The 25,314-nt window shown below is 43.9% G+C and overlaps 1 protein-coding gene across 1 annotated transcript; it reads right to left on the bottom strand.

Moving 5' to 3' along the window:
- Positions 1 to 3,962: 3,962 nt before the first annotated feature.
- On the bottom strand, positions 3,963 to 5,999 carry LOC115391956 (uncharacterized). Its single transcript, XM_030096397.1, has one exon. The coding sequence runs from the start codon at positions 5,959 to 5,961 to the stop codon at positions 4,969 to 4,971; it is 993 nt and encodes a 330-aa protein (XP_029952257.1). The 5' UTR covers positions 5,962 to 5,999; the 3' UTR covers positions 3,963 to 4,968.
- Between the last annotated feature and the right edge of the window lie 19,315 nt (positions 6,000 to 25,314).

Below are 25,314 nucleotides of genomic sequence, written 5' to 3'. Positions count from 1 at the left end.
TTGAGGAAGATACTCCAAACGAATTTTAGGGATTCTTGGAAAAAAATGGTAATTATTTACACATAGCAACAAGAAAAAGCAGCTAAACTATACAGAACTGTGTTTATTGATGGTTTCTATGGCATCACAAAGAATAAAAAAAAGGCACAAACATTCAGAAGACACTGCTTTTTAGTAGCTCTTATCTATTTCAGAGATAAAATGCGTTTCCAGGCAATTTGACAGAGTGAGACCACCGCAAAGAGCGGCGCGTCTTTCAGACGGGCCTGAAAGGCCGAGGCCACACACGGGGCGTCCGTCAGAGTGTGACGCTGATGTCCTTTCAGATAGGCGCAGCATAGCCAAAGCAAACCCGGCTGTTTGCCCGCCCTCCGTCGCACCTTGACACCTCTCTCATCTTCGGCTATTGTCGCGCGGCTCTTTGCCGACGAGCCGTTATCCCGTTCTGAATCCGCACGCACAAAAAGGCTGAAGGGATCCTTTTCTCTGAGAGGGAGATAGGCCCGTAGACCCGGACAAAGGCTTCAAACTATCCAAATTATCTCTTCTGGGTGTTCCTCAAAAGGTATTACAGCTATCTGACGGAGTCATCTTAAATGGCTGCGGTTGAGTCTCACATGTCAAAGCAAAAAAATAAAAAAAAGGGTCTATTGTGCAGATTGTACATCATCGGCAGCAGGGGTTCTTGTTTTCTGTCTTTTTTTATTCTGCCAGGCTGTAATTTTACGTTGGCACACGCGCTGCATGCTGCATCTTCAAGAATGTTACACCAATGTTTGATCTTTGCATGAACGCCGAGCAAGATGCTTATTAGAGCCCAAGGTGGAATTTTTCCCCCATCTGATTTATATCAGGTGCTCGACCACGGACTGGTAATTTGGCCGATAGAAGCGGTTTTATTACAGAGTGGCAGTGGAAATGATAGGTCTCCTTCACGGCATTCGCGGATGGGAGTTTACCCCCTTTTTCTTTTGTCTGCGCCTGACGATCCCGCCGCAGCGGCTGTTTGGACTCATCCTCTTGTGTGAGAGACTCGCCAGCTCAGAGGAACACCTGGCGAAGGACACCACAACGCCCGATTAAACATCCACCGATGGAGCTTTTAACCACTGATCTCACATTACTCAAACAGAGAACCTGAAGATAGCTGAGGAGGAGACACACTTTCTCTTGGAAAAATGAGGAAAAATCACAATCATCCCCCAACAATCACGTGAACCAACCAAAATGTGTTTCAAGAGACACACACCTGATGGCAGTTCTCAGATGCTGCACAGGTTTATATCACAGCACGCCAAAAAAGAAAAAAAGTAATCGTCCATTCTCAGACACCTGCACAGACTTTAGGCCTTTTGCCATTTAAGTACTTAGCCGTGGATCTCAAAGCAACACAAGCAGGGTGGAAATATCCTTGAAGACAATTTCTTTTCAGTGGTGTACGTGTTTACATAAACAGTTTTAGGGATTTCTTTGCATTTTTGAACTTGTCGGCGCACATCAGCGTTCAGATGGGAGTCCAAGATGTTTGTCTTTTGTCCCTCTCGACATTAAAAATGTAATTCTATGGGCTGTAGCGCTAATCTGCCGTGACTCACATGTTGACGTGTGAGAATGATGGATTGAGGGAAGAAAGGGCGGCCATTGTCTGGAAGATTTGAGGTAGATCGCGTCTCTTCTCTCGGGCTTTAGCCGCTCCAGACCCCAGTAGGTGTGGTACAGACAGGAACGGCGTGCACGTCAAGAAGAAAGTCTCCGGTTTACCGATGCTCTGTGTTGACGTCACCCTCGGAGTTTGCATCTTGGAGGAGGTGGATCTAAAACAGAAAACTGAAAGCAGCTGAGAAAAGCGGGCAGCTGTGTCACTGAGACATTTGGATTTCTGCCCTTTGTGCTTCGCCGGGCTGTTCGGGTTCTGCTGATGATTAAAACTTTCCAAGTGAATCAGGGACCATGTGTCCAACATCTCCATTAACTCCATTCACTGGTCTAAAGCATTTTAATATCCATCACCCAAAAAGTGAATTAAATTTAATGATTCTACACACATTTTTCTTTTTATTGTGATTTAAATGAATAATTATGCTGGGAAAAGGCTTGTCTCCAACTTCCAAATATTTTAAACATGAACTTTCTCATTACAGCTATTTCAGGGAGAAAAATCTTTTATGATGTTAAATTAATTGTAAATATCGCAGTTTCTCACTTCTATGAGAAGAAGCAAGTTGTTGTCCTCTCCAGTTTACTAGTGAGTCAGAAATGTGGCATATACCGGGCATTTCTAATGCAATCTGACTGATAGCGAGCACATAAGAGAACCAGCTGTGGTTGTCAAAAGAAAAAACAGCAACGGCAGAAACAGAAAGCTCTCTCTGGTGCTGTTGAATGTGATGACATTTTTCCTGTCTGACTCTGTTGTGTAGTGTCTTGTAGTAAAGATTAAAGGCTTCCTCCGGTTTTCACATAAAGACAGATCACAAAAATGGTTGAACGTAGACTTAGTTTGGCTCATTTTTAATTTTTTTGTCAGTGGATTACAGACTATTCAAGACTGTGTTTACTGGTCGGAAGTATGTTTTAAACGTCAGCAGAGATCAGCGCTGTGCCGTCAGGTTTCTGCCACGTCTTCGACGGTAGCTGTACTTCCTGACGGGTCTGCTCCTGACTAAAGGCTGCTGTTTCCCCAGATTTTTCTCTTTTCACACGCCAGCCTCTTTGGCTCGGTGCGGCTGCTAATCCGTTACAATGAAATGCTCGACTGTTTCCTCTCCTCGCTGCTGTCGGGGTCTGATCGTCGACTCCGTCCGTCTCTCCTTCCTGTTTGACCTTCATGTCTCATTTCACGGTCACTCCATATCCACTGGTTTCTACATCTGCTGCATTCACACTGGATCTGACACTCAATGCCAAGACGGCAAAAACAAACAAAAAAAAATGCTAATGATTCAGGAATAGTTCAGAAATTAAAAACATATCAGATGAAAAAAGCCTTTAATCTGGCTGAACTAAGATGTTTAAGTTTGTACTTTCCTCGAACTTGGCAGCCCTTGACAACGCCAGCGCTTTACTAAGAATGATCTGACATCAGTGTAAATACTTTCCATGGGTAATTGACCCTGTTCCTGGATTCCTGGACACACACACACACACACACACACACACAGATCAAAAGGGCATATCCTCTAGACTCCAAGAGTCACTGATTAAACACATTTCAGAGGTATTTCCCTCTCATTTCCAGGGTGGACATTCGAGATGTGTTTCATTAAGTTGTATCATGAATTACAGTCCCCCGTGGGTGAGTACGCTGTATTTCAAAGCGCGCCGCACACGCATGCATATGTGTTGCTTTATCTCGGTGTGCGTATAAAGAGTTTTAGCTGGTGAGAGGAAGTGACATGGCACCGGGCCAAACAAGTCTCCCCGTGTTTCTTGAGCAACACTGAGGCCGAGATGGAGAAACACAGGGAAAAAAAAAAAAAAAAAAAAAACCAGAGAGAGAGAGAGAGAGAGAGAGAGAGAGAGAGAGAGAGAGAGAGGAATTGTTCCAACAGCAGATACCAGCTTTACTACCAAATCCCTGCCGGCTGGACAGAAAATTTCAGCCATGTAAAGAGCGCAGGACCCGACAAAAGATGACATTGGCTTGTAAGTTTTAGAGGATGACGCTCAGGGGGATTCCATTATGCGGCTGTCACACAGCATTAGGCCAGACAGCAAACACTTTCATGTGTGGATTACCATTCGCCCATTGGAGATAATAGATATTTGCCTTGGCTAATCCATTTCTCTATTGATTTTTTTTTTCTTCCTTTAATAACTTCTTGCAAGTAAGCAAATTTTAATAAGTGCAAGAATGCTGACGACTAAGAAGCCGGGACAAAAGACCGACGGATGACTCTGCTCGATGCTGTTTTCCTTACTAATATGAGATACAGGAGCGTTTATGTGGCGGCTTTATTCAAATTACACACACATTTAACCACAAAGCATGATCGTATCATATATACACACACACACACCAAACAGACCAGCGGAAATATAATTTTCTTTCAAAATGACGCAAACAAAAGTAGGTCAGGTCATGAAAAGCTCAGACAGGCGGTTCGTTTCATGTTTTGTCCGTCACATTCTCAAAGTGGAAAAGTTTATATTTCAGACCAAATGTGGGAAAGAGGGAAAGTCTATCAAGATGCTTTTATATTCTGTGGAAATAAACAAAACACCTCCACTGTAAATCTACATTTGGTGACTCATCAGATGTACTTCACCGCAATGACTTTGAAGATTTTCTGCATAATCCTCCCCAGCTGTTTTGCAGAAGGAAAAAAATAACAACAATTGTCTATATTTAGTAAACGAATGCACAGTCTATATCATATGCTTCTTATAACATGACATACATAGTCTTTCAACATGCATTGGTTCAAAGAAAATGGGGAAAAACACACAAGGTCACTCTATGTCTGAAAATATGTTTTTGCATAGCTTTCCACTCAGTTTTTTTTTCTAACAGATATTTTTTATATCTTAAATGTAAACTATCTCCAGGGTCCATTGTGAAAGGAACAAACACATCAGTAATGTACTATACACCATCATTGATTGAGGATGTGCTCTTCTAACAGTAACATGTAAATAACACAATATGAGCTTCTCAGAATTCACAGTAACTTGGAAGTTGAAATAAACTGATAAAAAGTGGCAGAAGTTCTCGCTTATTTCACTTTTTTCACAATTCTACAGTCATAAAATCATAAAATAAAGGCATGAAAGCAGTATACCATGGCAATAAACTGGTTAATTTTCAGTCCCAAATCAAAATCTCTACAGTAGCATGTTGATTAAAACAAGAACAAAAAGTGGTAGAAACATGGAGCTGCTTCAAAATTCAGCATTGTCTTGAATGGATTTCTTCATGTTTGTCATTTTGTCAAGCTCTAAAAAAACGTCCCTGGATCTGGAAGGCGTTCAGCTGCTTGTCGCCTGGAGAGCCTTCGTCCTTGGTTTGGGCACCGGTGACGGCTGTTGACCTCCAGCGGCCGAGGGTAGCTGTGAGAGTTTGCTCGCCGCCTCGGCGTTGTGGTAACAGGCTCTCGGTGACGGCTGGGGGCTCGGCGGGGGACGGGTCTCCGTCGGGCGCATGGTCTCGTACTCCGGGCCGACCGAGTCCAGCTCCCGCCTGTTCACCGAAAGCATCCTGACTTTATCCTTCACTCTCATTTGAGTTTTGCTGCGTCTGTTGCAGCAGCACTGAACGACGATGATGGTGATCAGAAGAAGGACGAGAGCAGCTCCTCCTGCCGCCGCTGCCTTGACGGTTTTATCGGTGAAACAGAGCAGCGGCGGCGGAGGAGGGCTTTTACAGGCGGGGTGAACGGTGTCGCTGGTCTCCTGAGAGGCTCTGTTCACCACGCTGCAGGTGAAGCTCCTCTCTCCCTTCAGCTGGTTCAGGGAAATCCTCATCGCCTGTCTTGTTTCTCCTGGCAGTGTCTTCTTATCCAGCGTCCATGAGAACGCCAGCCCCTCGGGCTTGGCTACCACGCAATCCAGGTTGACGGCACTGAACTTAAAATCGCAGACGTAACGCACTTCAGGCTTCGGAGCTTTGTCCACCACACAGAGGCGACCGGCCCATGTTTTAGCCAGAGTGCCGTTGGGCTGCAGCGCGTCCGCACGGTACGCCCCGGCACTCGAGAACTTCACGTTCCTGAGCTGGAGGGATCCGGCGGCAGAGACGTCGTCCGGTTTCCCCACGGACACTCGGCCTTGTCTGTAGAAAACGATGGTGTTGTTGTGAGTCCATCTCAGCACATGAGAGCTCGTCAGCTTCTCGTAAGAGAACGGGAGGACGGGGCTCTGGCCGACGGCGGCGTAGACGTCACAGGCGTCCTTTTTGTCTGCAGAGACGCTGATAAATCCCAAAAGGACGACAACGGCAAAGGTAGCAGCAAAACAAGCCATGGTGTGTTCATTCCCTTCAGATGCTTCAGCGAGTGTTGCTATAATGAGCCGTTATGTCTTCTGACCAGGCGACAAGACAAGTGGGTTCTACCTAACAGGAAGTGAAACTTCAGTGGGAAGGAAAACATGAGTCAAGAGTCTATTCTCAGTTCTCAAAAGATGACTGCATTGTGAAAGTCCTGTAGCATTCGGCCCAAATATGTATCTCTCTGCAGTGTTTTCAAGCCTGACCTGATGTGATGAAATGACTGCGGTCACTAATACATCAAACCACATGATGTACTTGAACTTTATTCAAGCTACGTTTAGGTTTTTCTTCCTTATTGCCCAATAAATATCACATGCCAGAAGATGAGCTCAGCGGGCTTAAAGCGACACTAAGGAACTTTTCAGCCTTAATAAAACATTTCAATATCTTTTGTGATGATACATCGACTTACAACTAGTTGAATGCCCCCTCTGTCACGGCCTGAGGGCGTCAGTATTGCTTTCACTTGGACTAAGCAATTGTGAGGAGGGTGGTAGGAACCCTGCACACTAAAAAACTCCAAATGTGTGGACTGCTTTACGGCATATAACCATCATTAGATTCATGACCTCGTCGCTATCCGTCCTTCACACAGCCACTGGAAACAAATGTAGGCAAGTTCAGTCCGACAGCACGCCACCGGGAGCAGCATTTTACGACGCCACGCGCTAGTCCTCATGGCAACTGTGGTATTCCTTCAGGCAAAACACTACCGCTTTTGTCCACTGGCGCCGCCAAAATCAACGAAAACTGAAAGTTCCTTAGTGTTGCTTTAAGAAAAATGAAGAAAAATCTGATCAATTGAAAGCTGACAAACCAGCGGTACATTATAAGTAATACAAATAAAATCAACTTATTTTATACAAAAAAAAACTTATTTTCCACCATAAATATGTTGCAAATATTCAATAATGTGTACAATGTGCCCTGACATATTCATTACAAGTACCGCTAACAGCGCTAAATTGTCACTTGAATGTTGCAGTGCCGGTCCAGCACCGGAATTTTTTGGGGGAGAATTTCAGAGGATGTGACGTAATGCACGCTCCCGCTGGCCTGATTTCCTTTGGTGTCATTTTATCCGCCATTACTCCGCCAGATGCTGAGCGAGCAGCAACTGAGCAGTATTGAGGATGGATCTTCCAGAAAGTAAGAAAAGACCGGCTTCTAGCACTGCCACAACTCCAGCACAGACTCCACCAGGTAAAAGAAACTTAAATTTTACTCGAGCGTTACTAAAAGGGGAGAGGAAGGAGTTCCCTCTTCCATGCACGTACATGGACGCAAGCCACAGGCACAAGTGTTTCACTAAGCTGCAGTTACGTCTAAGGCCTGCAGGGGCCGTTGTTTCGCAAGAAACGTGCAAACTCTTTAATGCACCTTTAATCAAGATTTTTGCCTAATTACTTCTTCATTTGGTCTATGTTCAGCTGCAACGGAATTGTAAGGCATTTAGCAAAATCTGAATAATAAAGACAATACTGTCATTTTATAATTATTTTCCAGGTGTCAACATAATACTTCAAAAGGTTAATATAGAGTTTGTTGAGTAATGGAAATCATGTGAAATTACCAAGAATGATCATCAGTGGGATATTTTCCCTGCAGCGTTTTGCATTATTTATCCTGCTTATTGGTTTTTGCCTGTCAAAGAACACAAATGGATTTCACTTGTCTTCTCTCAATCGGTTTAGTCACGGCTGCCGTTTCCGATAAAGCAGCTGAATAATGAGAGACCACAACCTCATTTAGCAATCTGTTGAACAGGCTTTAGTCTCAGAGGCTTCAGCTGAACAGGTCGACTCCAGCACGTATATTTGGAGATGGTGCTCGCTTTGTTATCAGTTTATGATATTAAATTGTTCATATTAAATCATCGAGAGAGAAAGTCTTCCAGACAGAGGCACAATGATATTTTACCTCAGGGCACACCAGTTTAGATAATTGAATTTTCTCCTGCTTTATAATTTGAGTGCTATGAAAATATGCTGCATTTTTTTTCTCCGCATCATTAAATAAACAATTTGCTTTTGAAAGGTTTCCCAACCATCATAATCAAAGTCGCTTTCTGTAAATCTCCCGGAGCATTTCCAGTAAACCCCAGGCAGTCATTCCTGGCTCAACATACAGATTAAACCATACTACTGTAATTCTTACCATCGACAGCCCTCCACAGTATCTACACAGCTATGTAGGACATATACCAGAATGAGTTAATTTTGCACCCCGCAACTATAATTTCATGCAATTTGCAGTGATTCACAATCTTTCTGTAACGTTCAGCTCCTTCAAAGATACCCACAGTGAGAACAACACCTGCTTCTTTTAGTTTCACCATCATTACATGTTTTCCTACCCCCAGGGCTCGGATTGATGTGAAATGTTAGCTATTCGAAAAGGGTGGGGGGCGTATACCGAGAATCGAGAGCAATGAATTCCCTGTTACAAATGTTGTAAAGATTATGTCTCTGACGATATTCACTGCTGGCGCAGCGAACAGGGAGGAGTCGGAGTGTGAACTGACGGCGGCTTGAGCCTCTGAACTGAATGCACTAAGGTTTACGACACACACACACACACACACACACTAAAGACAAGGAAGCATATGGTGGCCCTGTGCTTATATCTAACCTGGCAGGAAGCGCAGAGAGTGGCCGATCCAAAGGCTCCATGTCTTTTCATCGGTGCCTCTAAAGCTGCACAGGGAAGGGCTGCTGACCGGAAAAGTTAGTTTCAGTCACACAGACCGATAATCATGTGTGTGAATGTGAGTAATTATTGCAGGGGAAAGTAAAATATGTGCTGAAGTAGACAAAACGTAAGAAGAATCTGACTTTTCCTCCATTTGCTTCTTGGCAACGAATCCTTCCGGTTTAGGCAGGTGATCATGATCATTTAAGATGGTGCTTCATTTATTGGGAACATGCATTTGTTGGATGAGTGGGTTGTGCTTGAGAAAGATTTTCAGGTCTTCAGGACTGGTGTGACTGGACAACTTCTTCAATTCTGTTCACTTCTGCTTCCTTTAATTCACTGCCTTATCAGAGAGATCTCATCTGCAGGAGTCTTTCCTCGTACTGGTTGTGTGTCGGAGGAGCTGTGACGACAGTAAAGTGTCCCGTAACATTTTGACAAAATTCTAGATTTTCAGTCCACAGCACAGCGGTTCAACAAGAACACCCTCAAATTGCTGGAGAGAAATATTGCTGACGTTCTTGAAAGCTGAATAAAAACTAAAACACGAGGCGACCCAGTAAACAGAAATGAATATCCGGAGCTTTTCTAATGTGTTAACGTAGGTGATGAAGACTGCCGTTACTGCCAAGGACAGAGTGTTCCACTTCAACTGCTATAATTTTATGCAAACACTGGCCAGTGTGCCTGATGGCAAATCAAACACAACCGTTTTATCATCCTTTGACATGGCCTTCTAATTGGCTACACAGTGAGGTCTGAATGGAGCCGCCACGGGTTAATTGGCCTCGGTCGCTGGTCCCTCAAGCTCGGAGGCAGGGAGCCCGTCTGCCTCGCTGATGTTTAATTCAGGGGCCCAGATGGAGGCGTAACAGCCTGGCTTTGAGATCCTTGACTCACACTTTCAGCAGACACGGCTGTGGGGATGAAGGGGGGTCCAGGAGGGGTCCGGGGGGGGGGGGGGGGGGGGGGGGGGGGGGGGGAGGGGAATCCTCCTTATTTCCAAAGTCATGGTAATCCTGAGGACAGGGTTCAATTACTCAGATTTCCTCCCACAGTGACAAATATGTGTTTGATTTCAACTTGTGACTATATTGCTTATAGACGCGTGTGTTCGGTGGTCGTGTGCATGGACTGTGTGTGTTTGTGTGTGTGTTTACCTGGTGATGGACAGGTGGCCTGCTCATGCTCGGCTGGGATTAGAGCCTTTTGTGACGCAAGGCTGGAAAAATCAGTAGATGAGTTCATGGATGCATGATAAAATAAAGATCGAGCGTCTGACCTCATAAGACATATGAGAATAGAAACTTTAACGACACGACCAGAGGCAACACGCGTGCTATAAAAGTGCCATCCTGTAAAAGTGATTTAAACTACGTCTGATTTTTACTGTTGCGTCCGTCAAACTGTGGAAAAGACTTTCACCATCCAACATCCACTGAGTTCAACATTATTTTGGAGAAAGTAGAAGAGTTATTTTTGTCTCCATTCAAGTTAATGTGAGGTCAAACAGAAGGCTGACTGCTTCAGAAGCTTCTGATGTTTATGTCCAGACAGCACACAGGATGTATTCTTATCTGTTCGGTTTTAAACAGTCTGTATTTTGTGACAAAACATTTTACCCAGTAGTGATTAACTGAATCTCCACTTTTTTTGGAAAGGGTTTGAAATAGGACACTCGATCAAATACTTCAAGTAGTGTCCTATAAATAGTTATGCGAAGCTGTTGGTTGTTTTTATGATGAAACTATACAATACACTGTAATCATGTATGGACGTTCATATGGACAGATGCAGTAAAAAAAAACTATTTACAACGGCAATGAACTGTGTGTGAGGAAGGTGTGCACTGCCATTTAGATGTAAGGAAAAAGTGTGATTCATTCTAAATGCTGTCACTGGTTCTATAAATCCAATCCTAAAGCAGTGCATATGTCAATATGCAGCACAGCTGTTTAATCGTGTCTTCTGGGACAGTCTTATTAACAGACTGTCTGCTAAATCAGGAAGACGAACATTTCTTAAATGACCACTTTGCAGTCTCATGTCCTAAAGGTGTCCATCTCAATTTGTACAAAAAATATGGAAACAATAAGATTGAGGTGTTTTAAAAAAAAATTATCATGAGGTCCAGACACAGGTGACAAGCTAACTGACACATCCACAAGCATTTACATAATACAGGAAAATGAAGCAGATCCACCATTCAAAGTCACCGTAATCCTATCAGCCCACATTGTGTTCACCCAATAATCATATTCACCCCCTCATTTCCATAACACTGCTTAATCCCTCACACATCCGCGCACCATTAACCTTGTAATTTTGTTTGGATAATAGGAGAGTGTCAGAGTTAATACAGAAAAACCCCAGGTCTCTCCCACGGCAGGTAAAGACTTAAGGGAGCACAGTAACTTAAACTGCTGTGGATTAGAAATGGATCTTGTCTATGCAAATAGGACATTTTGCTCCTGGCAGCCTCTATAGCTGCCGTCAGCTGAATCCAACAGGAAATTGCGCATCCCTTGAAAATGTGTACCTTCAAACTGGGCACAATCCAGCATTTATTTTTTTCCTGTCCATCTAATGGCCTGACCTTACAGGCTGCTCTGTTTTTCTCAGCATGAATCATCTGATCGTCTTCGTTCGGCTGCTGTCAGATGGGTCCCAGATTGAAAAGGGAAAGTTTTGCCTTGAAAAGGTTTTTCATATTTCATTTGTGTGTGTTACACGACATGCTGAAGTGCGTCCGTAGGAAATGCTCAGAGCTCGGTTTTGTCTTGTTTATTTGATGAGGGACAAACTGAGCACTGTTTGTTATTGAGGCTCAAATAAAATCTGCTCACTGCGTGTTTCGCTCAGGCAACAGAAGAACGAGTAAACAATTTGTCGGGCTTTTAACCAAAGTTAGGCCATCCCTCGCGTGTGTATCATTTTCACGTCCAATCATATCCTCCAATAGAGTCTGTTATCCTTCAGCTGCTCTTCCCTGTACTCGACATTAAAGGATATTTGAAGGTTTTGATCACAGAGGCTCTATGTTAAAGTCACTCCCACCACTTCTACAGAATGGATGTCAAGACGAAAGCCAGGCCCTTTTTCTTCTGACAGGGTTCAAGGGATCACCGTTTATATTTCCTCTTGCATTACTTGGAGCTCTAAATTGTCTGGCTTTTGGTGGCGCGGCGGGTGACTTGTGGGGGGGGGGGGGTATTCTGCCCTCGCAACACGTTTCCTGCTTTGTGCAGCTAGACAGATAGTTAACATGGATGGAAGGACAAAAGCTCCAGAAGTTTTGTTGAGGAATGATGTTTCTTCTTTTTGACTCTTTTGTTCCTCAGTTTTATTTCTTTATACTTTTTCCTCCATTAAGATTTTTTGTAAGACTACAAAGGATGAAAATAAAACAACATTACAAAATATAATGTCTGTTGTCTTTGACATAATGAAAAAATATGACATTTACAGTCTTATTAATCACACCAACATTCTTAATATAATAAACAGATGCAAACACAGCCTGTCATCAAGCCAAAACGCGGTACTGAGGCCCTCTACTGGATACAAACAGCACTACACTAGTAAAACGAACCTCGTCACCCAAAACGTATCTCAGCAGTAAAAAAAACAACATGACGACGGACATGCAGAGAAGGACAACAAAGGTAACAAATACTCCAACATAATGTGAAATTACTTACAGACAAAGCTCTGACCAAGTGTTGAAAAGAAGCCAACTCGTGATGATTTTTCTCGTGCTGCTGCGTCAGTGCGTCAGTGAAACAGGTCCGACTCGGAACTGAAACTAAAGTTCCGCTGGGCGGTACACTCCTCGCCTGGTATAACATTATACCACTACACACGTTATGAACATTAACAAACTATCAAAAGCAAACCAAATATACACTTAATCACCACTTGTCTTTGCACAAAATCATCACTTCTCAAAAGTCTAATCAGATTGTCCTTAACTGTCAGAGTCCTTACACAGAAGGAGAACAAGCTCGGAGATGGGTCTGATGTAAGTTTTTGGTGTTCCTTGTCTCACCACTCTGAGTTCAACTTTGCGGACTTTGTTGTCTTTGCTGGGGAGTGTCTTCATGACAAGTCCAATAGGCCAGTCATTCCGCTTAGCTTGACAATCTTTCATCAGTACCACATCTCCAACTTCAATGTTGTGCTTGTCATCAGTCCATTTGTGACGTTTTTGCAGAGTCACCAGATACTCTTGTCTCCATCGCTTCCAGAAGCTCTCTGCAAGACACTGCACTTGCTTCCATTGATTCTTGTGCAGATCTTTTTGGTCGAAGTCACCTGGAGGCGCTGTCACTGGAGTTATCTTTTGGGTGATAATCATAGCAGGTGTCAGTACGGTAGGGTTGTCTGGATCAGTTGACACTGGAATTAATGGCCTGGCATTTAGAATGGCCATGACTTCTGCCATCAGTGTGGTCAACACTTCATGTGTGAGTCGGTTGGTGTTGAACCGCAGTAGCATCCCTTCCAGAATTCGACGTGCCACTCCAATTAGTCTTTCCCAACAGCCTCCCATATGCGAAGAATGGGGAGAGTTGAAAGTCCACATATAGCCCTGCTCATCAAGGTAAGTTGTCAACTCTGGATCACTGGCGTTGAACTTCAACTCTCTACATGCTCCAATGAAATTCGTGCCTCTGTCAGAGCGCAACTGTTTGGATGGCCCACGAACTGCGAAAAACCGTCGTAAAGCATTTATGAAACTGGAGGTGGACATGGATTCCAACACTTCAATGTGTGTTGCCCTCGTGCTCATACATGTGAATAACACAGCCCATCGCTTACTTTCAGCATTACCTCCTCGAGTGCGACGGGTGACAATGTTCCATGGTCCGAAGACGTCCAGTCCAACATGGGTAAAAGGAGGTTCTGAGGCGAGTCTGTCAGGTGGTAGTGGTGCCATCTTTTGTTCCATCAACCTCCCTCTCAGTTTTTTACAGGTAACACAGTTGTAGATAACACTGGATACCAGTCGTTTGCCTCCTACTATCCACACTCCTGCAGATCGGATGGCTCCTTCGGTGAAGTGACGGCCTTGATGGACAACCTCCTTGTGGTAATGTCTCACTATGAGAGTTGTGACATGATGGGTCTTTGGCAGGATTACAGGATGCTTCTCATCTCTTGGCAAGTCAGCGTTGGTAAGGCGTCCTCCAATTCGAAGGAGACCATCTTCATCGATGAAAGGATTCAACCTTTTCAGGATGCTCGTTTTTGGGAGCTGAACCTCATTCTTCAAACACATCAACTCTTCTCCATAACATTCTCGCTGGACACAGTGAATAATCACAGTTTTAGCCTGCCATCGTGCATCCACTGCATTCTCTTTGCGAGTTTTGGAGAATGTTCTTGCAACTTCAATGAGTTTTGCAATCGCTTGCAGCAGTCTCCTCCAGCTAGAAAACCGTTCAAAGCGTGTTGAGTTGAACTGACCTTCTGTTGCTTTGGTAAAGTTGACGGCAACCTGGGGGCAAACTTCAGAGTCAAGATCTGGATTCACAAGATCAAAATTGTTCTTTTGTGGAAGTTCTCCAGTGCTTTTCAGGAATTCTGGACCTGAGAACCAGTTAGAGGACTTAAGGATGTCTACTGACGTAGGTCTTGTGGCATGGTCCGCAGGATTTTGTTCTGTGGCAACATATTGCCATTGTTGTGGCTGACTTGATCTCCTGATGCGATTAACGCGGTTGGCCACATACACATGGAATCTTCGGGAGGTGTTATGGATGTACCCGAGAACAATCCTGCTGTCAGTGAAAAATCTCACTGTGTGTATGTTAATGTCCATCTCGTTGTGGATCACATCTGCCATCTCAGCTGCCAGGACAGCCGCACACAACTCCAAACGCGGAACCGTGTGGGCTGGATGTGGTGCCACTTTTGCTTTGCCCATGATGAATCCCACGTGACACTGGGCATCATCGTGAGGAACACGTAGGTAGGCAACTGCAGCAATGGCTTGAGTGGAGGCATCGGAGAAGATGCAGAGTTCTTTGTGTTGAGATGAGGTAAGAGGGACAGGTACGTACCTTCTGTCAATGTGTAGGTTTTCTAATTCCAGAAGAGACTCTTTCCACAATCTCCACGATGTTTCTTTGTGTGATGGGAGAGGATCATCCCAGTCACAATCTTTGGATGACAGTTCTCTTACCAGAGCCTTCCCTTGAACTGTGATGGGAGCTACAAAGCCCAATGGATCATAGAGGCTTTGAACTGTTGATAAGATGCCTCTTTTGGTGAATGGTTTCTCTTCATGGGATACTTGGAAACTGAACCCATCATTCTCCAAATTCCATATCAGTCCAAGGCTCCGTTGGAGTGGGAGAGGATCTGCTCCAAAGTTGATGTCTTTTAAATCTTTTGCAAGATCCTCTGGAGCAAATGCTTTCATGACTGTGCTGCTGTTGGAAGCGATTTTGTGGAGTTTTATGTTGGATTCTGCCAACATTTCCTGAGTCCTTTTGAGAAGATCGATAGCTTCTTGTTCTGTTGGGAGTGATATCAGTCCATCATCCACGTAGAAGTTCCGCATGATGAAATCCTTACTGTCTGTGCCATATTCGTCCTGATGTTCTTGTGCAGCTCTTCTCAGACCATAGATGGCAACTGATGGTGAGGGGCTGTTGCCAAATATGTGCACCTTCATCCTGAATTCTGCAATCTCATTGTCCAGGTTGTTATCCTTGTACCAAAGGAATCGTAGGTAATCACGATGGTCTTCGCGGACAACAAACGCATAGAACATCTGTTGAATATCAGCAGTGACTGCGATCTTTTCTCTTCTGAATCGCATCAATACACCCAACAATGCATTGTTCAGATCTGGTCCGCTTAGCAGCACATCATTTAGTGATACACCATCATGTTTGGCGCTTGAATCAAAGACCACCCTGATTTGGTTTGGTTTTTGAGGATGGTAGACACCGAACAGAGGTAAGTACCACCTTTCTTGACGTTCCTCTAGATATGGAGCTGGTTCTGCTTGGTCATTATCAAACACTTTTCTCATGAATTCGAGAAAGTGTTCTTTCATCTCTGGACGTCTGTCTAGAGTTCGACGTAAGGACCGGAGTCGTCGCAGAGCCACCTCTCGGTTGTTCGGGAGACAGCGTCTGGGTTTACAGAATGGCAATGGTGCCACCCAGTTGTTTGTATTGTCTTTGTAGACCTCTTTGTCCATGATGTTCAGGAAGGTTTGGTCATCGATTGACAGAGCTACTTTTTCATCATCTGTGGTCCTGTCAAAGACTGTGGCTCCAAGTTTTTCAGTCCCCTCTCCTCGGAATGCACAATCCACAATATTTGGTCGGAGGGTGTTTTTTGTCTGAAGTGTCTCTTTCACTTGGATTTTGTTCGGACAGGGTGTTAACATGGATGTTCGTCCATTAGGCAGTGTGTGTGTCTTGTACACTCTGACACTGGGTGGTTTGTGAGCTCTGTCCAGACATACGTCTCCAATGATGACCCACCCAAGATCCAAACGTTGGGCATAGGGATCGTTGTGGTCTCCGTTGTACTGTTGCCTCACTTTGTGCACTCGCACAATGTCTCTTCCCAGCAGGATGAGGATTTGAGCGTTTTCGTTGAGAGGAGGTATCTTATCTACTACAGGTTTCAGATGGGGGAAGTGCCGAGCTACTTCCGGTGTGGGGATCTCATCTCTGTCGTCTGGAATCATTTCACACTCGATGAGTGTCGGCAGTTTGAGCTTGGTCTTCCCATCGTAGGATTCCACAACAAAGTTTGCTGCTCTTCTCCCTGAAGTTTCCATGACACCCGAGCAGGTTTTCAACGTGTAAGGCGATGTTTTTTCATGGAGGCCGAAATGACTGAAGAACTCAGGGCGTGCAAGTGAACGATTGCTCTGGTCGTCTAACACCGCATAAGTTTGAATCACCTTTCCTGGCTGATCTTCAGGGTAGACTTTCACCAGACATATTTTGCAGCAAGATTTTGCGTTGGTGTTTTCTCCACAAACCTCTGTGCATTTGGATGTAATGGCAGGAAGAGTTGCAGGAGGAGTCTCACACTTCTCCATCTCCTCGCCTTGCTCTGTTGGAACTTCTGAGACCCAAGGTGCTGGACCAGGGTGTAAAGCTGATGTATGTGTCTTGCTGCCACATTCTCTGCATATTATTTCTTTATCGCAGTCTTTTGCTCTGTGTTTGGTCGAACCACAGCACCTGAAGCAGATGTTCTTTTCTTTGAGGTACATTCTGCGTTCTTCGACAGGTTTGTTGCGGAAAGTGCGGCACTTTCTGAGTGCATGAGGTTTGTTATGCAGGGGGCACTGTCGGTCTGGCTCTATAGCTCCCTTTTCGACAGAGGCTGGAGGAGTTGTCGTAGTTTCAGAAAACACTTCAGTCTTCCGCACAGACACTGGCGTCCTGTTGTTGTATTTTGTGGCTCTCTCGACTTTGTTGGGGCTTGAGTAGTCACCTTGGGATATTCTGAAGCTAGGATCGTTTCGGGTTTTGGCTTCAGAACGAATGAACTGTGAGAAGAAAGCAAAGGGTGGGAAAGGGACACAGTTCTGTTCTTTGTACTTTGAACCCTGGGAGATCCACTTTTCTTGAAGACTGAAGGGGAGCTTCTCCAATATGGGGTTCACCCCTCGTGAAGTATCGAGATATGCTAATCCAGGAAGGTACCCACCTGCTTTTGCATACTCGAGTTCAAGCAGCAGGTCTCCAAGTTCTCTTAATTTCACATTGTCTTTGTTTGTGATCCTGGGAAAGTCTTCAATTCTCTTCAGGAGAGAGTGTTCGACTGCTTCTGGGGTTCCATAGGTTTCCTCCAGTCTTTGCCAAACCATGTTTAGCCCTGCAGTTGAGTTTTGGCTGTGGATGGCTCGGATTCTTTTAGCCTGTTCTTTAGACGTTGGTCCAAGCCATTTGGTCAAGAGGTCTAACTCTTCTCTTGGATTCAAGTTGAGTTCTTCGATGATGCCTCGAAAAGAACTTTTCCAAGCCCAGTAATTCTCTGGATGGTCATCAAACTCCATTAATCCAGATGTGATCAACTCTCTTCGCATTAGATATTTTGCAACATCTGGAGTGGCTGCTGTCTGTTTTGATGAACTGGTAGGATCCCAGTTTCTCCAGATCCCCATTTGTGGTGCAGGCGGGCTCAGGTAAGTTGAATTTGGATGTAAATCTGGGTATCCCTTGTTTCTGGGAGTACGTTGTGTGGCATTCTCTGATGGTTGTGTGTTCTCGGTTTTTAGGGATTGTTGTAGGTGAGTGTTTTGTTTCTCAATACTGAGGTTACTCACTTCTTGTTTGAGTTCTTCCATTGCAGGCTGAGAGAATGAGTACACAGATATGTGATCCAATGAGCCACTGCTGTGTTGCAAAACATAATCACTTGTCCGTTGAGCAGCATTGGATGGCAGAAGTGGTAAGTCGATGTCAGTCTGAGAATCCCTCTCAGCATTTTCCATGGCAGCCACGAACACTGCTTCTTCTGCTGTGGCTGTAGCTGCATCCTTTTCTTTCTTTAGAATGTGCATTTTTGCTTTTAATGCAGCCTTTTCAACCATCATCTCTGCTTCTTTCTTAGCAAATGATGCTTGCGTGCGGGCTGCTTCAGCTTTGGCACGAGCTCTAAGTGCTGCGGAGCTCGCTGTTGAAGATTTGCTACTTGTGCGTCCAGATGTCTTGGAAGATTGGACCATGGATCTCGTCTCTAGAGATTGATCTGATGATTCTGTATTATGCTGTTTGTCCATCCTGGCTGCTCGGTGGCCGACTGATAGCGACGATGAAATCAGTGTATAAGTTGAACTGGTTCGTATTAACTTGATGTATTACTGTCTTCTTACTATTCTGCCCTCGCAACACGTTTCCTGCTTTGTGCAGCTAGACAGATAGTTAACATGGATGGAAGGACAAAAGCTCCAGAAGTTTTGTTGAGGAATGATGTTTCTTCTTTTTGACTCTTTTGTTCCTCAGTTTTATTTCTTTATACTTTTTCCTCCATTAAGATTTTTTGTAAGACTACAAAGGATGAAAATAAAACAACATTACAAAATATAATGTCTGTTGTCTTTGACATAATGAAAAAATATGACATTTACAGTCTTATTAATCACACCAACATTCTTAATATAATAAACAGATGCAAACACAGCCTGTCATCAAGCCAAAACGCGGTACTGAGGCCCTCTACTGGATACAAACAGCACTACACTAGTAAAACGAACCTCGTCACCCAAAACGTATCTCAGCAGTAAAAAAAACAACATGACGACGGACATGCAGAGAAGGACAACAAAGGTAACAAATACTCCAACATAATGTGAAATTACTTACAGACAAAGCTCTGACCAAGTGTTGAAAAGAAGCCAACTCGTGATGATTTTTCTCGTGCTGCTGCGTCAGTGCGTCAGTGAAACAGGTCCGACTCGGAACTGAAACTAAAGTTCCGCTGGGCGGTACAGGGGGTGTCGGGGTGGCGCTGTGCTTCAAACACAATATGGGCCGGGGCTTATCGCTGCGGTGCCGCCACCGAAGAGGAAGTTGCTTATATCATCTTTGTTTTTGCCGGAGCCCAGCTGCTTTCCCTCACGGGGACGACCGGCTATCTGCCGATGCCGGGGATCTTTGATGTGAGGCGCTCGGCGGAGAGGGGGGGGAAGCACTGTGGCACCAGTGACCCCGAGCCCTGCCTGACGGAGTTCAAGTTTAAACAAATGAGAAGATTGTTTTGTTCCCTCTTTGCTCTCCTCCGTGGCCGCGGGGCATCGACTCTCTGTTCTCCTGAGCCAGCGGAGACTCAGGAGGACGCCGCGGTGAGAGGTTTTTTTGCGGCTGACCACAAACTCCGGACACGAGCTACACTCCATCAAGTTGATGTCGCCGTGTATAATTCAGTTCAGTTACACAGCTACATTTCCTACATGTGTCAGTGTATTCCAAAACCATCTCTTCACAATCCCTTGCCTGTTCTCCTCCAAACAGGATTTAGAAATCCATCAAATCCAACATAAAAACTCTGTTCAAACAAAACTTGCCGGACAGCTGGGATGAATGAACAAACACTTGTTTTCAGAGATTTCACCACAGATTATGTCATTTGTTCTTGCCTGGAGGTGATCCTGCCTGCACGTTGCTTTTATGACTAATGGGCCACTAATCCTCCACAGATGAAGCATCTCTGTTGTTCCAGGTCTTCTTTGTTTGCCAGAAACTGCAAACACTGTGCAGAAACTGAAGAGAAACATATTGCTCTGCACTCTGATTGTTGTTATTAGCGTACGTGTCGAACATCAACTTCACAGATTCAACACCTGTGTTCAGCTGTTGTGGAAAATGGGTCTTTTCTCATCTTTATGTCCACGATTTTTCATTTTCATGTTTACTTAAACATGCCTGGATGAGTTTTCTCTAAGTATTTAAGATTCATTCCACAATAGGAAGACAAGCTTATTGATGCCTGTGAATTGATCACATTAGCTTCGGAAACCTAAGTTAAAAAGAAAAAACTAACCTGTGGCTTAGACTATCTGTGGATAGTTCACACGCTCGCTGAAGTTAAGTGCTCTTTTTGCATAGTCAGAGGATTGTGGGTAGGAATCGAGGCAGGGCTTCTATGTGTGGAGTTTGCATGTTCTCCCTGTGCATATACGGGTTTTCTGTATAGTCTGGTATTCATTAGTCTGGTTTCCATAGACCACAGTGCAAAAAAATACAAGCATTCAAAAGCTCCCCCTGCAATTGTTATAATACCGCCAGTGTGAGGGTGTGTGGCGGTCTGTCTATCTGGCTTTGTGCTGATGGCCTGGTAACAGTTCCAGGACGTATGCTGCCTCCCCCTCTAGTAGAACGCATTCAGCCCCAGTGCCTTGTGACCTAAACTGGATTAAGCGGCATAGAAAAAGGTTGGTGGACGGACGGACAGATGAACGGATGAACAGATGGACAGATAACCTGCAGGGCTACACAGCAGGGCATTAGTTTACATTTCACTTCAAAAGAGCTACATATACTTTAAGAGTTTGAATCCTGGTTGGGCCTCTTTGTGTTCGGTTTGCAAGTTTTTCCTCTGAACTATCGGGCCTGTTCACACCTGCTATTGACATGTGTTTTGGGTGACCAGACCACAAGCGACAAGCCCAAAAGACAAGTGTGAACAGGTACCAGAACACTTTTCTTAGATCATTTCGTACATCAGACCACATGCTTTGCAGTGTGACCAGTCATTTCTCGCGAATGCATCTCCGGGCAGCGGCAAAGCAGTAAAATACATAACATGCAAATATCATCAGTGTGCAGTGTCCAGCTAAAAGAATGCGTTGGTCTTTCCAAAGAACTTTCCCAAAAAAAAAAAAACTATGGAAAAGAACATCCAGCCCGGAACGCTTGATACGGACCTTCGTAAACAGTCTACATCAGGGTCACTTGTGATCTGATTGAACGGGACCACAGTTTCCTCGCTCAGCCCCCAAAAAATCCATTTGAGGCTATTTGGCAACTTGAAAATCTCCATTTGGTCTGAAAATGAGTCTGTGTGGTTCTCCGTCTCTCTAATGGAGTGGCGGCCCGTCCAATGCCCTGCTCTCGCCCATCAGTTTATCTTCTACTTCTTCAACCCTAAGTTTGGATAAAAAGGTGCAGAAGACAGATGGACGTATAATTACCTGCTCGCAATTTGATGTTGTCTGGTCGAGGAATTGTTTTTCCCAAAACAGTAGCACTCTCAGTACTCCAGAAAAATTCGGGCCGAGTGTGGAAACCTGTGATTAACGCTTCTTTATCTACTTAAGTGAGTCTGTTCAACAAGCTAAAACATGGTGTGCAACAAGCTAGCAGGACATACAGACAGAGCGGGGCGTAAATCACTGCATGGCTGGAGGTGAGAAATAGCAGCCTGACGAGACTGAGCGCTGTGAAAAATGGATCATTTCTACACGCTCAGTCCCAAAAGAAGATGGAGTTGGTTTTATTTATTGCGCAGTCTGGGTCAGCTGCTTTTTAAGGCTCGATGCTTAAAAGTTATTGAAGGAAAACCATTAAAAATGCTGCGGTGCTTCTGTAAGGGCTACAGTTTATACAGTAATGTTTTGAATCTGGAAACATGATATCATTCGCTGGATCTTTTATAAGCGACGGGTGCCAGCTCTTAAAAGGGAAAGCAAATTAAAAGTCAAAGTAATTTGGTCATGCTCAAGTTTATACAGTACAAATCTTTTAGTTTCATCTATCCAGTCATGTCATTGCTGGCATGACAGTGAAGATTTTCCTCTTTCCTACAAGGGCGCCAGATTTCTTTCTGTTCTTTCAGCTTCCCTTTTCATGCCAAGCTTACTGGTCACATTGAGCTGAATTAATTGTTAAATTCCTAATAAGAGTCAGTATTAAGTCACACCTGGTGGCCTGCGTTCAAGAGCCTGTGCACCAGTAGGAGAAGACTTCATAAAGGCCCACATTCTGCTGCTGGTTTTTGGAAAAGAGTGGGAAAGTTTTGGACTATTTTTTGTCTAGATGACCTAGTCGTGTCCTTTTTTTGCCCTTTCTCTTCAAACAAATCTGTGTTTGGTATCCCAGAAAGCTCAAAATGTAAAATAAGTGTGGCAAAGTTGCAATATAGTTGCTCTGATCATGCAGGTGTAGATGGACAATAACAACAATGGCGGCCTACGGAGTGGCATGACTTCGAGTCCTTATCCTCCTGGGACTCGGTTATTTTATAGTTTAGAGTCACCTGTAATACCAATCCAATTTGATCATCATCAAAACACACACACAACAACACTGCGGCTTCCGTAGCTCTCGTCACACTACCGCCTAGACATATAGACATAGATATCTAGATGTAGGTGTCTAAATACGGATGGACGCCAAGTAGTACATTCAAATCGAACATATATCTGCATATATGACATATCTCACGACACCGGGCTGTCATGGAGGAGTGGCGTGAGTGGACCATGATGAAATATTGGTGAAACTAATGAGTTTTTTGACGATTAAAGCCGTTTTGCTAGCAGCGCTATACATGCCCCATCTGCTAACAGTATAGGGATGTGCGCCGCTCGATTTTGGATCTAACTTTCTCCTGAAGCACTGTTCAGATCAGAAAAGCCTTCTGGGTGAGTATATTGTTCTACTTCATTTCATAAACAACGTGAAAACTGTTTAAACTGAACTTATCCTTTAAATATCATTGAAACAGATTTGTTAAAATAAATGCTAATGAGCTTTTATACAATAAGATCAAAACTATTCTACTGCCTAAGTCATTATGGAAATAAAGAGGATACACCTTGCAGGAAGCATGTTGAGTTCTGCTTCAGTTTAATATAATTAATCTGCAACACTGGGGTTGCAGTGGAAAGGCAGACACATTCAGGCACATGACTGTCCGATACATAAATCAGCAGTCAGAGATAGTTCAGCTTTCAGACATATGTGATCTGTATGTGAATTGAAACATTTACTCTCTCTTCATATTTGAAGATCAAAAAGAAAAATGTTGAGTGTAATATATCACTGAGACAGCTTTTTTTTAAACAGTTTTCTAAGGAATTCTGAATTCAGTGCTGAAGCATCAGTATTTATGTTCAGGGGTTTGTCAGTTTGGTTGCATCTGTATGTCGGGCCGTCCATCAGTCTTTGCTCCTCTTTCTTTCCTCCACCTGGCTTGAATTAACTCTCATGAGGACAGAATGTCATGTGTTCCACCTTCGCTGAATGGCCTGAAACCTTTTGATGTGGTGGAAATGTGAGAAAAGATCAAAATCCTTCTCGCATCCCGGAGATAGAGCTGTCGGTCATGTCTGTCAGTTGAATCCGATAGCGCAGCAGTGAAGCCGTGTTCTTGGCTCAGGTGATAAGATTGTCGGGATTCCAACATGTGAGATGGGACAGCTGGGCCCGAGGGATGCCTGGGTGTGGTCTCCGACCATCAAATCCTCAAACAGTTATTTACACACACGGAATTCCTCAGAAAAAGGGGATAAGCAAAAAGGAAACCAGTAATTCTGACAGAAATTGCCCCCCTCCTCCTTCAACCCCGCCCAAATCTTTTGAAGTCTTTGGCCAGTATCAAATCATCAATGTGAGAATGACAAGGACGGGCTGTTTCAAGGGCGAACCTTCAGATTCAGTCTTAATCTGGACAGACATCCCGGCCTTCTCATGTTTTTCAGAAGAGGCTTTGTGGAAGGTTCATGAGACTGGATAATAATAATTTCCTTTTTTCAAATCTAGTAGAAATGAAACAGTGCATGTGTATTTAGCTTCTATCAACATTCTGCCTTATCTTTAAGTTTGAAGACACTGAAAATGTAGAAAATCCAAATTGCTTTGAAAATAAAAGGTTTCCAGGAATCATATCAAGGATTTCCAGACTGTTGAATATCAAAGCTGAGGTTTTGCAACATCTAAGTCAAAAGAGAGTTTCTTCCTGCAAAAATGTAAATCATGAGCATTACATGCAACTGAATTATATCTCTTATTTTCATTTAATGGAACAAATTCCTCATCATCCAACCAGCATGAAGGCGACACCTTCAAAAGACTGCCTTATCTTTTCCCAGCAGAGATTCATTTTACACAGTATTGAACTTTCAGATAATTTTTCTGAGAGATCCATTGAGCTGGTAGAAGAGGTCAGGCGTTTCTCTCCTGCTGTGACGCTTTCATGTGGGTCAGACAGCGAACCGTCCCATGGCGTGTTTGCCTGCCCTTTGCGGTGTGGACTTCCTATCTGTGCACCCAGAGTAGAAACAGAGAGGGGGGTTGGATTTAAGGTTCTGTCTTTTATACATAATCCCTGTGCTCCATAAGTCGTGGGTTTAAATCACACAACAGAATTAACATTTTCAAGCATTTTTTGAACCCTGAAGCTTCAGGAACCTGAAGGAAGCAATCGCCTTCATCAATGGCTTGAAAGTCAATATTTTGTCAGTCATCAGATAAACAGGACAAATAATGATACTGACAGCAGGTTTTCCAATTGTATCCAACTGTTCAATCTGCTCGAGCAGAAGGAAAATATCAAGGTGGGACAGGCCATCTGACGGAGCGCCATGTTTCTACGACATCAGGAGTGTTTATGTGTCTATGACGAAGAGCTTTCTTTTACTGTCTGCACCACTTCTTTTTCTTTTATTGACTGTGTTTCGCACTTTGGTATGTTCCACGTGTAGTTTTTTTTGCCTCTTTGAGTGCAACTGAAGCCCCTTTCTATGATCACACATGATGCTACAGAACAAAATAATATAGCAGTGAAATCCCAGTTTGGCCATTAATGTCCTTAAGCACCTTTGGTCACATGTGATACACTCATGGAACAGAACACACTGAGGCTGTATTGTAGCATGCTAAGAGGAGTATGATGGGAGAATTTCATCCATGTATTTGTCTTCTATACCAACACTGCACAGAGCTTGAACCAATACTTACAATGGGACTGAAATGTCCAGTCGGCTGCAATTTGCAACCTCACCACTAGGTGCTACCAAATCGTTCACACTGTGCATTCTTAAACAACTAGAAAAATTAACTCATGGCATGAAAATGCTGGATAAATCAAAACTGCATCTAGACTTTGTGTTAGTGCGTTTCACAAACAAAGAAAAAAAATGAGTG

The sequence above is a fragment of the Salarias fasciatus genome, chromosome 7 (genome assembly GCF_902148845.1).
Source record: "Salarias fasciatus chromosome 7, fSalaFa1.1, whole genome shotgun sequence".
Taxonomy (NCBI): Eukaryota; Metazoa; Chordata; class Actinopteri; order Blenniiformes; family Blenniidae; genus Salarias; species Salarias fasciatus.
Note: the sequence above shows the minus strand (reverse complement) of the source record. Positions and strands in the feature narration are given on the sequence as shown.

Coding starts and splice junctions, on each gene's coding strand:
- LOC115391956 (XM_030096397.1), bottom strand. CDS start 5,961: ATGGCTTGTTTTGCTGCTACCTTTGCCGTTGTCGTCCTTTTGGGATTT.